At 47.4% G+C, this 16,656-nt stretch overlaps 1 protein-coding gene across 1 annotated transcript in view; it reads left to right on the forward strand.

Annotated features, from left to right (window-relative positions):
- The window catches only part of Heatr6 (HEAT repeat containing 6), a 31,230-nt gene extending 19,275 nt beyond the window's left edge, over positions 1-11,955 (forward strand). Inside the window, exons 12-20 of the mRNA XM_028890523.2 lie at positions 585-943; positions 2,673-2,795; positions 3,223-3,309; positions 5,806-5,940; positions 6,734-6,856; positions 7,448-7,572; positions 8,867-8,963; positions 9,414-9,618; positions 11,362-11,955. Coding sequence (XP_028746356.1) covers positions 585-943; positions 2,673-2,795; positions 3,223-3,309; positions 5,806-5,940; positions 6,734-6,856; positions 7,448-7,572; positions 8,867-8,963; positions 9,414-9,618; positions 11,362-11,933 — 1,826 coding nt within the window. The 3' untranslated portion in view covers positions 11,934-11,955. The remainder of the gene's footprint in view (positions 1-584; positions 944-2,672; positions 2,796-3,222; positions 3,310-5,805; positions 5,941-6,733; positions 6,857-7,447; positions 7,573-8,866; positions 8,964-9,413; positions 9,619-11,361) is intronic.
- The last annotated feature ends 4,701 nt before the right edge of the window (positions 11,956-16,656 follow it).

Below are 16,656 nucleotides of genomic sequence, written 5' to 3' on the forward strand. Positions count from 1 at the left end.
GTAGCCCAGGTTGGCCTCAAATGTCCTCCCACCTCAGCTTCCACAGAGCTAGGATTGTAAAGATACATGGTTTTTATTTTTGTGACTGTGGGTAAGTATGTGCATGTGTATGTGGGTACCTTGGAGGCCAGAGTAGGGCACAGAATCCCCAGGAACTGGAGTTACAGGCATTTGTGAGCTGCGCTGTGTGAGTGCTGGGAGCCAACCTCTCGGCCTCTGCGAGAGCAGCACGTGCTCTCACCAACTGAGCCATCTCTCCCGCCCCCATGTGCCCGGATTTCAAGTACACAGCTCCATGCCTGGGTTCTGTGGTCTTTTTAAATCAAGAAACCTCACCACCCATTTTGATTTTTTTTTCCTCCTAGTATTCACTTTGGTTACGCCTAGTCAGTCGTCTTCTAGATAAGGTTCTTGATTTCTCATATTGTTTCTTCATGATATTGTCCCATATTTTCTGTGAACTGAAATTAGGAGTTCCTTATACCTAATTAAAGAAGAATCTAGCAGTTCTTAATTGCCGGCAGGGGCGACTACAGCCCTTATGACAGTGGTTCCGTGGTGATACGCTGACTTTCTTTGGACAGATGTTAACGTTCGAGTGTCGAGTCTCACGCTCTTGGGAGCTATAGTGTCCACTCACGCGCCTTTGCCGGAAGTCCAGCTGCTCCTGCAGCAGCCCTGCTCCTCTGCGCTCAGCAGCAGCAACGCAGCAACTCCTCACCTCAGCACTCCTGACTGCTGGAAGAAAGCCCCCGCAGGACCCTCTCTGGAGGAAGCGTCGTCGGTCAGCTCGCCCAGGGCATCTTCGGAGCCCTGCTGGCTCATCCGACTCTGCATCTCCACCGTGGTGCTGCCCAGGGAGGATTCCTGCTCGGGTAGCGACGCCGGCTCTGCCCCGGGCAGCACCTACGAACCATCCCCCATGCGCCTGGAGGCTCTGCAGGTAGGAAGCACCGTGTTCCTGTCTGCATGGAAGGGACTGTTCCTTCTCAGGAGGGTGACTGAGGGGCAGGTGCATGAAGTGGCCTCACCTTTAGGTGTGGCTTTTCCTTTCTTGTCTTGTTTGGGGCAGTCCTTGTAAACTGTAGAGTGCGTTCCTTTCTGTTCTCTTGTTACAGACTGTTGTAGTCACTGCAAGTATTGTATGAGAGGTGGATATAATGGTTAAGTTTGACTTCAGCAACTTCAAGTTAATTCCCTAAGATTCTTTGTTGTCCTCTTGTATCTATTTATTGAAACAAAAATGATTGCTCCTTGAAAGGAAGAAAATACCCCTTTCAGGGCATGTTGGCCTGTGTATTTAATTCCAACACTTGGGAAGCAGAGGCAGGTTCTGCATCTCTGCAAGTTCAAGGCCATAACAAGTTCCAGACCACCCAGGTTTACATAGTAAGAACTCATCACAAAATAAAATAAATAAACAAATAAAAATTTTAAAAGAAAAGAAATTACCCCTGTACTCAGATGTAGTCTAAGACGCAGGCTTGTGTATAGTTAGGGTTGTCTAGAGCAGAGTTTCTCAACCTGTGGGTTGTGACCCTTTTGGGGGTCATATATCAGATATCTTGCATGTCAGATATTTACATTACAATTTGTAACAGTAGCAAAATTACAGTTATGCAGTAACAACAAAGTAATTTTGTGGTTGGGGGTCGCCATAACATGAGGAACTAGATTAAAGGGTCACAGCATTAGGAAGACTGAGAACCACTGCTTGAGAGGAACAGAGCTGATAGAGTGAACATATATCTCCATTTCATGCATATGTAGGATTTATTAGAATGGCTTACAAGCTGTGGTCCAGCTAGCCCAACAGTGGCTGTCTACCAACAGAAGGGCCAAGAATTTAATAGTGTTCAGTCCACGAGGTTGGATGTCTTAGCTGGTCCATGGCATACACCAGAATCCCAAAGAAGTAGGCTCTAATGCCAGTGAGGGAATGGACTTGCTAGTGGAAGTCGGAGCCAGCTGGTAAAGAGCAAATGCTTCCTTCTTCCATGTCCTTTATATAGGCTGCCAGCAGAAGGTGTGGCCCATCTTAAAGGTGGATCTGCCCACTTCAGAAGATCCGGATTAAGCCGGGTAGTAGTAGTGCACGCCTTTAGTCCCAGCACTCAGGAGGCAGAACCAGGCGGATCTCTGTGAGGTCGAGGCCAGCCTAGAGTGAGTGAGATCCAGGACAGGCACCAAAAGTACACAGAGAAACCCTGTCTGAGGGGGGTGGGGGGTGTCCATATTAAAAGTGGGTGTCCCCACTTCAAATGATTTGATTAAGAAAAAAATCCCTCACAGTTGTGCCCAGCCACTTGGGTTTTAGTTAACTCCAGATGTGTCGAGGTGACAGCCAGGAACAGCCATCCCAGCTCAGTTCTACTGTTTGTCTGAGGACACTGAGCACGACCTTTTACCCTTCGGCCTTGGTCCTTTCACTATCAATCCCATAAAGCCTACATCAGAGGCTCACCCTGAGACTTGAGCGAGAGTTCTCGAACCAGCAAAGCATCATGGGATTGATGCCAGCAGTAGGTAGATTATGGCTGCTTCTCGCTTCTTCTCCCACTGCCGGACTTGCGGTCCGTGTTAGGTGTGAGCAGCTGCCAAACTGTTGACCACTCGTGGATTGTGCAGCCCTGCCTGCTTTCAGATGCGCTAATCGCCTGTTCTCGGTGCAGGTTTTGGCTCACCTGGCAAGGGGCTATTTTTCAATGGCTCAGCTGTACCTGATGGAGCTTGGCGAGGTGATCTGCAAGTGCATGGGCGAAGCAAACCCATCCATTCAGCTCCATGGTGTGAAGGTAATTTCATTACGAGTGACACGGTTCCTTCTGTGGTTTCTCAGGTTTCAGGCGAGGAGGGGATGCGTTCCTCTCCTGGTTCTTACGTGTGGGGTCGGCTAACACCATAGATGTCTGTTTTACTCCTTCAAAGAATCTCTCTCATAGTTGCTGAGAAGAGAAAAACTAGTTAGAAATTACTTTTCCTAAATTGTGTGCATGCCTTTAGCCACAGCACGAGGGAGGCAGAAGCAGGTGGATCTCTAAGTTTGAGGCCAGCCAGGGCCTCATAATGAGGCCCTGTTTCAAAAAAACCAAACCAAAAAGGAAAGAAAGAGAAACAACTTTTCCTGTTGATTTGAGGGATCTCCAGACTGAAGGCATGGTGTTTGTGGCCTCCAGAGTGCTGATGCTCTGCTCTGACAGCTCATTTCTTGTATCTTGGCAGCTTCTGGAAGAACTGAGTACAGGCTTGATACAGCAGTACAAGCCAGATTCCAACGTGGCTCCCGAGCAGAGGGTACCGGTCTACGTGGTAAGCACACCACCATTCCCGTGTTCTCTCCGGAGTGCTCTAGTGTGCTTTTTATTTGGAGACTCAGTAATAAGGTGGAACAGATAATATCATTTCTTCCAGTGTCGAAAACCATGGTGTGCCAACAAAATGGCGCTGTGGGTAGAGGTGCTTGCCACCCAAGGACGCGAACCTGACAACCCGAGTGTGATCCCTGGAACCCACTTAAAGAACCAGCTCCACAAAGTTTTCCTCTGGTGTCCCCATGTGCATTGTGACAGCTGTGTCTACATACGTCATATGTGTGCACACTAATAATAATAATAAATGAAATTCAGAACAAGTCCGTGGTGTTCCTGTTGTGGGATAGCACAACAGAACTTATTTTAATTTTTTTTATTGAATTTTTACTTGTTATTACTGGGTATGGCATGTGTGCCAGGGCCACATGTGGAGGTTAGAAGATAATTTGTGGAGTTGGTTCTCTGCTTCCACCTTTCTGTGGGTTCCAGAGTTTGAACTCAGGTCACCAGGCTTGCCCAGCAAGTGCCCTTACCCACTGAGCCATCCCACCAGCCCTAGGACTTCTTATTCCTTGTCTACTCAACAGGTAACCTCCCTGTTGATGAACCCTAGTACCCACTCTCCGTTCTCAATTCCTGTGAGATTAACTTGTATAGGCTCCAGGAATGAAAGATGCTGTGTGATACTTACATTTCCATGCCTGGCTTATTTCACTTAATATGATTACCTCCATTCATGGTGCAGTCGATGACAGGATTTCATTCTTTTCTGAGGCTGAATTGCATGTGATTGTATATATGTACCACATTTTTTTTTTAAATCTTATCGGTTGTTTATATGCATTGGCAGTTGTGAGGTATAGTTCAGTAGACATGTGCATGCTAATGTTCTTTAAAAGGAGCTAGTATGTAACCTAGCATGACATGAAACTAACCAGAATAGGTTTTCTTTACAAGTCAGTATGTAGCTGGATTATTTACACAACCAACCAGCAATGGTAAACCCAGTGTTTGCTTGCAGAAAGCTTAATAAACAATCTAGGATTGTGTAAAGAGTCCATTGTGGCCTTGCCTGGAGTTGGAGGACCAGGTGGCTCACCCATGTACCTAGCAGGTTAAACAGGTTGTTGGTAAAAGGTTCACTCATTTTCTCCTTGGAGAACGTCTCAATGGGGCTCTTGGGTGGCCTGCTAACATGGCATCCATCTTTCCCACATCAAGATCTGAGAGAAAGAGAAGCCAGAAGATAGATGTTTTGTGGCCTAGCTTCCAGAGTTTCACACTGTCATCTTCACAGTATCTTATTGATTACATAGATCGGCCCCATTCAAAGTAGGCTGGGACTCCACACGTGTAAATATCTGAAAGTAAGAGTAACTGGCCACCCAGGAGGGTGCAGCCATCCTATTGACACATTCTGAGGTAGGGAGGGTCCAGACTGGGTTTCCAGGAGCTGAGGTAGGGCTTGGACAAAGACAGTGCACAGGGACCAAGTCTATAGGACAAAAACTAGAAAAACAGACAAATTCTGAAATGAGTTGGAAATCCCAGGGATTTTATAAAGGATAAGAAGGACACCATAGACACCTGCCTGAGGGGTTCAGGATGAGAAGAGTCTTCAGGTGCCTGCAACAGAGCCTGCTTCTCCAGCTAAGGGCTATCGTGACCTAGTGCTGGGACTCAGCTCACAGTGTCATGTCTTAGTATAGACTTTCAGGGAGATGTCTCTGCCCCATGTGGTTGCAGAGGAGCCCAAGCTTACACAGATTAAGTCACAGGCAATGCCACAGACAGGAGGGACAGGAAACAGCTCCAGCTCTCCCTCTGATCCGTTGACTGGTGTACACAGCCTCCCTGCTCAAATGGGGTCACAGTGAAAGAGCCGGATTCTCAGTGACCCTTGCTGCTGACGAGCATGCTTATAATATATTTTGGGCCTCTGTTTTCTTGGTAGAAATCCCGATAGTGGTGTAGACTTCATTTAGTTGTGCTGAGGATTAAAATGGGTTGATGTATGACAGTCACTTAGAACAATGCCTGGCCTGGGACAAGGCCTCCAAAAAGCAGCTGCTTCTGCTGTTGTTGCCACTGTCACCATATTGCCATCATCATCTCCACCATCACCATCACCACCCTCACCATATCACCACCATCACCATCATCATCTCCACCATCACCATCACCACCATCACCATATCACCACCATCACCATCATCATCTCCACCATCACCATCACCACCATGTCACCATCATCATCTCCACCATCATCATCACTGTTGCTATCAACTCCATTACACTGTACTCCTACTGGGTCTGGCTGGTTTTTTTGGAAGTTGTTTCCATCACTGTGGAAGGTGACCAGTGAAAACACTTACGGAAAGCTACTACTTCAGCAAACCATCTCATCTCCAAGGCACCGCCATCTGATGGGCATGGCTCTAATGGGTTCGACTGTGGGTTTTGTGCTGTGGTTCTAACTGTGCCTCCATTCCAGGTGGTGAAGTTCTGGACTGCGATGTTGAATGGTCCTTTGCCCCGAGCCTTGCAGAATTCAGAGCACCCAACTCTCCAGGCGAGCGCCTGTGACGCCCTCTCCTCCATCTTGCCAGAGGCCTTCAGCAGTCTGCCGGTAACGTATCCACATGTCCTCACTCTTGGACCGTGTCCCGGGCAGCAGGGCTTCAGTGTGACTCTGTTTTGAAATCTTTCAGCCTCTGCTCTAGAACTCTTTCTGTTGAGTTGGCAGTGAGGGCAGTGACGTCTACTCCCCAAGGCGAGCCTTGCTTCCTGGACCTTAGACAGCAGGTGTGGGTGTGAACTGTGAACGGCACAGCTCTGAAGACAGACAGAGCTCCGAAATCCTTTGTGTCCAGAGTTGGAAGTCTTGAGTCTGCATCCTCGCCATTCCACCCCAGCTCTTGGACTCCTTGGATTTCTTTAAAGCTGTGTAGTATCCACTTAGCAGAGGAGTCACATGAGAAATAGCAGAGTATGAAAACACCTAGGTGTAAGGTCTCCACATGGGGTATTCACTTAGCCTTAGCCTGCCGCCTCTTCATCCTGTTGCTTTGGGTGAGGATTCCGAGTCTGATTTGGGGTACACAAGCATATTCATTCTGCTCCTGTTCTTTATTGGTCTATTCTTAGCTATGTAAATTAGCTTTTTCTAAAGGAGGTGGCGCTAATGAAGCAAAGGATAAAAATGGCCTTGTTACACAGTTAAAAGGTACAGCGTGATGAGATGCTGTGTGTGCCTTACCCAAGATCATGCCTCAGATACACCACCCCACAACCCCAACCCCCATGTCCAGGCACCTGCCCTTTAGTCAGCCGAAGATGACAGTGTTCAGTTGCTTGTGGAAGACTTCGGCTCACAGTGATTGCATTTCTGACTTCTCCTTTTGTGAACCTTCTCGCTGCAGAATGACAAGCAGATTTTGTGCATTACAATGTTGCTCGGCCTGAACGACAGCAAGAACCATTTAGTGAAAGCTGCGACCTCCAGGGCCCTTGGCGTCTATGTGCTCTTCCCCTGTCTCAGGCAGGTGAGAGTAAGCCGCTTGCCCTCCGCTGTCCCCTTAGATCCTTTACCATAGTGGATTTGTGAGCATGTAGCTTCCGCATTGAACAGCGAAGGAAATGAACCTGCCGTATAATCGGATTTCCTTAATTGCTACTACAATGTGCAGTACCTGTGCTTCATTTGTTAGTTATTTGACACACTGCCTGGGACTGTGGTGTGTAGCAAATGTTTAATTAATGGGTGATTAACTAAAGATGAAAAAGAGGACATTACCATGTGGAAGTAATGACTGAGAAAGCTAATACCCAGTTGTCTAAGACAGCAGCGAAGTTTTCCTTTATTCTCACGTGTGATGATCATCTCTAAAAAGGGTGTGTAGTACAAAGAGTGTGTTTGGAAAATACTTTCCCTGTCAGAATAATGATGCAGGAGGTGGAAATGAACCCAAGCACAGAACACACAGGTAATGGTCACAGGCTCATGTTGAGTCCATAGATTTTTAGTTTCTAAATTAAAATTATCGTAAAGGCTGATAGCCTTCTGAAAGTAAGCTGTAAAGCTCAGAGGCAGCACTGTGACCCCGAGTAACAGAGCCCGGTTTGTCGTTGCACAGGATGTCATATTTGTTGCAGACACAGCGAATGCTGTGTTGATGTCACTTCGAGATAAGTCACTAAACGTGCGGGCCAAAGCAGCCTGGTCCCTGGGCAACCTGACAGACACTCTAATCATCAACATGTAAGTGGCTCGGCTTGCTTTCCCTGGGTGGCATCTGCTTCAGAATTCCTAAAAGGTGTCTTTCATCCTCACTATGAAAGAATTAGCAAGAATTCCCCCATAGTATGCACAGTTTTACTTTGTTTTGATATTCCTTTAAGCAATAAACCTAGTAGGGTCTTACTATGTATTAAAATACATATTATTCTATAACAGTATATATATTCAGAAACACCATGTGCTGACATAACTGTATGCCCACACTGTAGAAAGTAGCACAGTAAAAATCTGAAACCTTAGTAGCAGTTGCCCTGCTCTTAGGATCCAGAGGTTTTTTGTTTGTTTGTTATTAAATATGTTTACATACAATATATTTTAATCATGTTTTCCTTTAACTCAACTCCTCCTAGATCTCCCTCACCTCCCTATCCACCCAACTTCATGTTTGTTCTCTCTCTCTCTCTCTCTCTCTCTGTCTCTCTCTCTCTCTTTTTCACAAACAAACAAAAAACAAAAACCAAGACAAACAAAAAACCAGTAAGACAAAAATTACCCACAAAAACCCCATGGAGTCCATATTGTGTTATCAGCTGCTCCTGAGCGTGGATGAAGCCTGCCCTGGAGTGCAGTTGATGTACCCAGTGACAGTCCACTGGAGAAAGCGGGTTATATTATTTAAGGAATACATTCACTGGTCAAAAGAATTGGAACAGTACAAAGGGGTATGTAGTGTAAAATCCACCTCCTTCCTATAACACCGTCACATCCCTAGGGTGGCTGCTGGTGTACTTTCTGTCACCTAATTCTGCACAAGAGATGTGTGTTGCACACAGAGACATCCTCTGCACCGAATGTTTAGTAAACACATGTTCCACAGAGCGCACCGAGGGACACATCCTTTTCCATCCTCTTCTTGAATGGTTGTTCTGCTTGGGCTTCTGGGCATCTATATGCAGTGAATACTTTCAGGCGTGAAATGTTTATCTTGAGATATCCCCTGTGGTTACATTCTTAAATGGGGAACTGTCTGATTGAAACCTAGATGTGGTACACATTGCCTGCAATCCCAGCACTCAGGAAGCTGAAGCAGGAGGATCACCATACTAAGTTCCAGGCCAGCCTAAGCTCTATAATGAGGCCCTGTCTCAAAAACAGACAAACAATAAGATGTGTAACTTCTCAGTATAATCTAAAAAGATCTGTCAAGCTGTTTTCCTGAAGTTTTTATCCTCGTATACTTGATGACTGTATCTTTGTGTGAACACATTTAAGTGATGTTTTCTTTTTACTCCACCGTGTGCCATGGGTGGAACAGGGACTCGCCAGACCCCAGTTTTCAGGATGAGTTCTCTGGGCTCCTGCTCTTGAAAATGTTGCAGTCTGCGATACAAGCCTCCACGGACAAAGACAAGGTACGCGCCAGATGTGGAGGGTGCGCACTTGTAGCCGCGCTGCTCCAGCAGGGTGGTCTGACGGTCCTCAACCGCCCAGCAGTGTTCGCAGGCACTCAGTATGCCGCCCACTCCGGACTTGCACAGTTTATTCTAGTGCCTCCTGTCCCACGGAAAGTACCAGCATTCCCTCATCGTCATACTGCACGTCTGTTATTTAAAGAGAAAGAAAGAGAAAGTAGATCCTTAAATGGAATTGATAAATGAGAAAGATAAAGAGCTTGCATGTGGCTGTTACGTGGTGCATTTAGAAAGCGTGGGCTCAGACACTGGGTCAGCTGAGCATGCACAGTTCCAGGTCTCATTTATTCCCTTGCTTTAAGACATGGGGGGTCTTTTTTAAAGTGGAATTTCTACTTTCTGAAACATCTCCAGCACAATAACTCTGAGGCCTTTTATGTTTTATGCTAGGTCAAAAGCAATGCAGTCCGGGCCCTTGGGAATTTGCTTCATTTTCTACAGCCCTCTCACATAGAGAGACCCGGGTTTGCTGAGATCATCGAGGAGTCTATCCAGACTCTGATTTCTACTGTTGTAAATGAGGCCGCCATGAAAGTCCGGTGGAATGCTTGCTACGCGATGGGGAATGTTTTTAAAAACCCTGCCCTTCCACTCGGTAAGCTGTGTTCCCTCTCTTTCCCTCTTGGGAAGGCATATGCCAGTCTGTGCTGTTGTTAAAAACGTTTGTGACAATGGTTTTTGTCCCAGGACTAGAAAACGGCAGGAATCCAGTTTAGTGGAAAGATGAAATAAGTCATTGTGTTTGATGAGGTGTTTTATTGCCATTTTAAAAGTATATTTACAAAGATCATTTTCATAATCTGAGAAAATACTTCATATGTTAAGCAAACTAAAACAGGATATTAAGTTGTTTCTACAATGTCATCTCATTAAATACTTAGGAGAAAAGATGGGAAGGAAATTGGCCAAATCTACAATGTTACCTCTGGCAGAGAGGGCGCAAGTTCAAATCTCACAAGTTCTGGGATCATAAATAGATGCTATGGGCTTCTGTCTCCATCATACTGTCCTAAATACCATAAGCCTTGGTTGGCATGTCATCTTGGGCTAGTAATTTCTTCTGTGCACAGACCCTAGCCACTGGGAATGCCAGCACTGGCCCTACATCTCTGCCTCTGACAGGATTGGAGAGCTAAGGGTGTGTCCCCGAGAGGGGAAAACCACATGGGCCCGCAGAGCCGGCACCGTGTGAAGGGAAGGTGGCCCAGTATCCTTACCTCCCAGGATGTCCAGGCAGAGCAGACCCTTGGAGACAGTGGAGACGTTGCCTGGGGGCTGCAGGGCTGTGGGGAAGCATGTAAGAATGGAGCGGGAACAGGCTGGACAGTGAGAGCTGAGGCCCTTGTAAATGGCACTAGTGTTCACAGAATGGAAAGAGTCTGTTTTTCTGGGGCAGCAAAGAAGGAAACAGGCTGAGAGAATTGCCATCCGTCTTGAGGAGTGAGACACATAAGCCAGAGTGGCGAGCAGCACCTCTGAGGGGGTGGAAAACATGCTAATTTGGCGGGGGGGAAGCACAGAAATGGGAAAAAGACCGTGTAAGCATCTTAGTCTTGACATTAGAAGTGATCTTATGTCTTAACAAGAAAATGCACAATGTGCTGTGGTAAGTCGGTGCCTAGTGCTGTCTGGGAAGGGAGTACTCTCTTTGCTAGCAGGAATGGGGCTGTTGATGCCGTGTGCAGCCATGCACTGACTGCCAGGAGCAGTTTGGGTACAGTGCCATCCATGCATCTCCCACCAGGCTTTGCCCCTTTGGACAGATAAAATCCTATTTGGATAGCAGAGGCTTTGATCATGTTGCAGGCTTGTCTAGGGAAAGAGGGAAGTCAGAGGTCAGTATTCAGTCCCTTCCCTGGGATCCCACAGGTTGGCTTTCACTGCCCTGCTCTTATGAGGAGTCTGAGTCTCTGTTCTATTGCCATGAAGAGACACCATGACCAAAGCAACTCTTATAAAAGGAAAGTATTAAACTGGGGCCTTGCTTACAGTTTCAGAGGTTTAGTCCATTACCATCACGGCAGGATTGTGGTGGCACTCATGGAGCTGAGAGTTACATCCTGATCCACAAGCAGAGAGAAAAGTTAGGCCTGACATGGGCTTTTGAAACCTCAAAGCCCATCCCGAGTGACACACTTTGTCCAACAAGGCCACACCTCCTAATCCTTCTCAAATAGTGCCACTCCCTGATGACTAAGTATTGAAATATTACTACTGAAATAGCCAGTGGGGTTATGAGAGTGGGGTAAACACAAAATGCATGCTTCCTCCACCCGTCTCCTGCCCCCCCTGCCTATCTCTAAGCCTTCACTAGTTTCAGTGTCTGAATTCTTCCCAGGGTCAGCCCCATGGACCTCCCAGGCCTACAAGGCCCTGACATCGGTTGTGATGTCTTGCAAGAACTTCAAAGTGCGCATCAGATCTGCCGCAGCCCTTTCCATTCCAAGCCAGAGAGCACAGTACGGGTCTCTAGAACAGTTCGCTCAGATCTGGAATGCACTGGTCACTGCCTTGCAGAAGAGTGAGGACACCACAGACTTCCTGGAGTTCAAGTACTGTGCCAGCCTACGGACCCACATCTGCCAGGCACTGGTTCACCTCTTGAGCCTCGCCAGTGCCTCTGACCTCCCCTGCATTCTGGAAACTCTTGAGCTGAATGGGGAGATGATCCGGTCCTACATCCTACAGTTCCTAAAATCAGGAACAGGGGGAGACGATCCCGGAGCAGTCCACACCCCACAGGAAAGAGACCAGATGGTCAGAGTGGCCCTGAAGTACATACGCAGAGTGCAGACTCTGCCTGGAGACACAGCCAAGGGGGCCATCGTGGCCTTCTTAGAGGACATCCTGGCTGTTCACTGTGACTCCTCAGGACAAGTGGCACTCCAGATCAGTGACCTTCACGTGTAATAAATGGGAGTCAGAGACCAAGCTTGTGCATTTGATACATGGAGTTTAATTCTAGGGCAGGAACATCCTGTCAGCGTTTATTTAGAATGGATTAGTGGCTATTTAACTTTTTCTCAAAGGGCTCAGTCACTTTGGGGTGTGGTTCCATTACTGGCCATTCTAACCCAGACAACCAAGATATGAGGAGTCAGGGTATATGTAGTGTGGGCCCAGACAGTTGGAGGTTGCTGTGGAATACTCATTCTGTACACTGTGAATATATATTACTCTCATTGGTTAATAAAGAACTGACAGGTTAATAAAGAATAAAGTCACCAGGCAGGAAGTATAGGCAGGACAGCCAAACTGAGAATGCTGGGAGGAAGAAGGGTGGAGTCAGAGGGAGCAAGACTTGCTGGAGGACAGGTAAAGCCACAAGCTACATGGCAGTACACAGATTAATAGAAATGGGTTAATTTAAGTTGTAAGAGCTAGTTAGTAATAAGCCTGATCTATCGGCCTAGCATTTGTAATTAATCTAAGCCTCAGTGTGTTTATTTGGGAGCTGCTGACAGGACAGAAACTTCTGCCTACAGGAGGTCTTGAAGTGTTTAGTCTCAGAAAGAAAGATGTGTAGAAACTAGAATCGTATTAGAATTGTGTTTTCAAAACTGGTTTTAATAATAAACTGATTCAAAACAAAACCAAAAGTAGCAGCAAGTGGAAGAGGTCCCTGTGCAGCTGCAGCAGCTGCAGAACTCCTTCCAGTGCCCCTTGATGAGTGTGCAGCTGCCCACCCAGCATCGGCATGCATCCGAGGCTCCTTCCTCCTCCCCGTGGTCCAGGAGCCTGGCCCTCAGTACCAACTTTTGTCTGAATTCACAACTGACCTTCAGAATAACATGGTCCTATACGCTAAATATGGCTGTTTGACCAGCCACCTTCTAATTTGTATCTTCAAAAAAGGTTATTTGTGTGATTTAGATGTTTTCAAAGATTTTTTTAATTATATCTATTAATATGAAGCATCTGTTAATTTCTTGCTGAATAATTGTTTACATTTAGATTTTGCACTTGTCTCTTGACCACCAACAATTTAGTAAAATTATTTCCATCAGAAATGTAGGGTTAGCCGGGCAGCAGTGGCGCACGCCTTTGATCCCAGCACTCGGGAGGCAGAGCCAGGCAGATCTCTGTGAGTTCGAGGCCAGCCTGGTCTACAGAATGAGTTCCAGGACAGCCAAGGCTGTTACACAGAGAAACTCTGTCTTGGGGTTGGGGGGGAATGTAGGGTTATATAAAAACAAACCACACATATATGATATGGGATACATTAAAAAATGTAGAGATTTAGTTCTGGTGAAACTTGTTTAATTATTGAGACTTAATCTAGGCGTGGTTGCACAATTCTTTAATTCCAGCACTCTGAGCTTGAGGCCAGCCTGGGCTATATGTAGCAAGACTGCCCCAGAGAACTGAAGTGATGCTAGATGAGGTGGTCCACACCTTAAATCCCTGCACTTGAGGATGCTAAGGCAGGAGAGCCTGTCTCAATAAATAAACAAACAAAAATACCCAACAGAGACGGAAGAGACAGGCTCCCCGGGAAAAGCACTTGTGCAAGCGTGAGAACTAGAATTTGAATCCCTAGAAACCACCAGAAAGCCAGGTGGGCATGATGTTAGCAGAGATCCCCAAAGCAAGCTCTGAGTTCAATTGAAAGATCCTGCCTCAGTGATTATGGTGGAGACCTATCGGGGAAGAATCCTGACATCCACCTCAGGTGCTCACACATGCGCACACACACACACATATATGCACAAGAAATAAGACAGAAACCAAAATTGTTACTTAGCTTAAAATACATATTTAAGGGCATGCTTTTTTTTCCCCTCTCTTCTATCACTGTGGCCCATCAACTACTGTGTAGACAGTGGTTGGGGACCATAGGACTCACACTGATGAAAGTCTTCATGTTCCATTGGTAGAGGGCTAGCCTCTCCAAAGAGGCCACCCTCGCGTGAGGTTCCCACATAGAACCCTCTGTGAACTTGCATTCCCGCAGAGGTGATTCTGAAATGGATGGCTGCAGAGGGCTCCAGGGGTCGAGCTGAACCTGCCCTGGCCCTGCGTGACTCTTCCACATCCTTGGGACTTCCTTCTCCTCCATGCAGTCTCAGCTACGGCTTCTTTAACACGTTTTCATAAGAGTGAGAATGTGATGTATCCTCGGGTTCTTTGAGTGTTTGCCCCTGTGTTTCTTGGTGAAAATATTTGTGAAACAGGATCTAATGGGTTCGTTTGATGATCTGCTCCTGTCCTTGGCTTATCTTGAATAAAATTTCACATTTCTTTGTAACCCTTTGGTTTCTGGGTCTATGGAATGGATGTCAGTGTCCCCCTAAAGGGAAAATGTAAAAGTACCTCTAAGATGTTTCAGGTGTCCGGGTCCCCACTTCTGTCTTCAGGGGACAGATTCTCTCTCCGGCATTCTGGGCCTGTAGCATAAGGAAATGCTTTTCCCAGGCCACCTGGTACAGGAGCAGCGGGTACAACACTCGGCCACCCAGCCTGCAGCAATAGAATTTGCTCTAATACCAAGACAGCAGAAAGGTGGCGGATTTGGAATAGCACTATAACTCCAGACTCCGGTGTGGATCAGTGCTTACCTCCCCTCTGTGAGGCCCTGGAATTGATCCCCAGTACCACATAAGACATAGGTAATCTTGTCACCTTGCCACTTGGAGCAGGTCTGTGAGGGGAGAATTAACTCAGCCCCCTCCCCAGCCCACCACACCACACCACACCCCCCGCCAGAGGGCAGCACTTTCCAGGAGAACCCAGGTACTGAGAGCCAAGGGAAATTACCACTGCTCGCCTGCCTGCCTGCTTGGTGTCTGGCTTGTCTGTCTCCCCTCTCCCCCCACCACCCCCTCCTGGCTCCTGCCACCCCTTGCTGGTGTCAGCCTCCAGCTTCTCCAGCCTCCCAACATGGACTGAAGACCACAGCTCTCCAGGATCTTCTAGCCTTCAGCACCAGATTGAGACTCTGGCGTTCAGCTTCATGGAGTGAGCAGGGACCGAGTTCTCAGCCTCTCCACTATGAAGATGGCCATTGGTCCCTACTGCAGAAGCCATTCTAGTATGTTTTTTATGGCATATATATTCTTTGGCTCTAGAGAACACCACCTAATACAACAAAGCCTCTAGACTTTTAGGTATTTAATAGTTAGAGACCAGCTCTTATAGAGGGACAGCTCAACAGTTTAGGGCATTTGTTGCCCTTCCAGAGTACCCCGGTTTGATTCCCAGGACCCACACAGCAGCTCACAACCATTTGTAAACTCCAGTCCCAGGGAACCCAAGGCTTTCCTCTGGCCTCTGCAAGCACCAGGCACACACAAACACATAAAATAAAAATAAATCTTTTTTAAAAATAAAAGAGGTGCAATGGCCTTCATTCATTAGACTAACAGCAGTGTGACGTCGCTTCTCACCCTTTCCTTTGTCCAGGGAACCTGCCAACTGCCCACTTACAGAACCCCCCAAAGGCACCCACTTGTCACCTGAGCAGTATTAGTGAATGGGAAAAGAGGTGCCCTGTGGTGATCCAGTGGGTGGAAATCTGAGGAAAGAGTTCCTGGATTTTGATGGTTTGGGCAGCCACACCTTCCCATCTCCCCAGTGTAAGCTTGATGAGTATTACAGATCGTCAGTACAGTTCAGTGAGCAGAAGTCTTGGCTCTGTGATTTCAAGCTGCCAACTAATGTCATCTCTCTCATTCCTCCATCTGTAGAACGGGAAATAGGCACTGACCTCATAAGGGGTTGCCATGGTGATTAGTCAGTACTAGGGAAGCCCTTTAGAATAGCCCCTGACTTATGCCATACCTACGTCCTTGCCCTTACAGAGCACTGGACAGAAACAGTCAACACGCCGTGGGCCTCTGTGCTGGCAGATGCCAGGTTCCCCTCAGTGTGATCTCACAGGACTGTTGGCTAGACTGCCCGGAACCTGGATCCAGCAGTGGAGAGAGATGCCACCACAGGACAGACTCTGGCCTGCTCCAGGTCCCTCGAAAGGAAGGAAGGAACTTGAAACAGAAGAGCCAGCATAATTTCCAGATCTAGTTCTGGACCCATCCCACATGCCAGGCCTCGGAAACCACAGCTCCAGCTCTAAATTCCAGAAGTCACCAGGCCTCTAAAGGACAGCTCTGCTACACAACTACTGTGTCCTCAGGGGACTTACTTGTCCACTTAGATGTGAAGTTGGGACATTTGGGGAAGCTTTGCGGAGGTGTTGAGGAGCAGGTCATGGGACAGCCTGACAGAGAGCAGCACTCGGGAATCAATGGTGCCTTGGCCCTGTTTTCTTTGGCTTCCTCCTTGCACCTGAATATCCTCGGTCCTGGGTACCAGATCCTGGAGAAGAAAGTCTATCTGCCCCTAGTCCTCCAGTCCTCCCAGTCCTACAGTCCTACAGTCCTACAGTCCTCCGGTCCTCCAGTCCTCACAGTCCTCCAGTCCTCTGGTCCTCACAGTCCTCCAATCCTCCAGTCCTCCTAGTCCTCTAGTCCTCCAGTTTTCACTGTCCTCCAGTCCTGTAATCCTCCCAGTCCTCTAATCCACACAGTCCTCCTAGTCCTCCAGTCCTTCCCAGTCCTCCAGTTCTCCCAGTCCTCCAGTCCTCACAGTCCTCCAGTCCTCCAGGCCTCCAGTCCTCCTAGTCCTCCAAATCCTC

Source organism: Peromyscus leucopus, chromosome 8b, assembly GCF_004664715.2.
Source record: "Peromyscus leucopus breed LL Stock chromosome 8b, UCI_PerLeu_2.1, whole genome shotgun sequence".
NCBI classification, from domain to species: Eukaryota; Metazoa; Chordata; class Mammalia; order Rodentia; family Cricetidae; genus Peromyscus; species Peromyscus leucopus.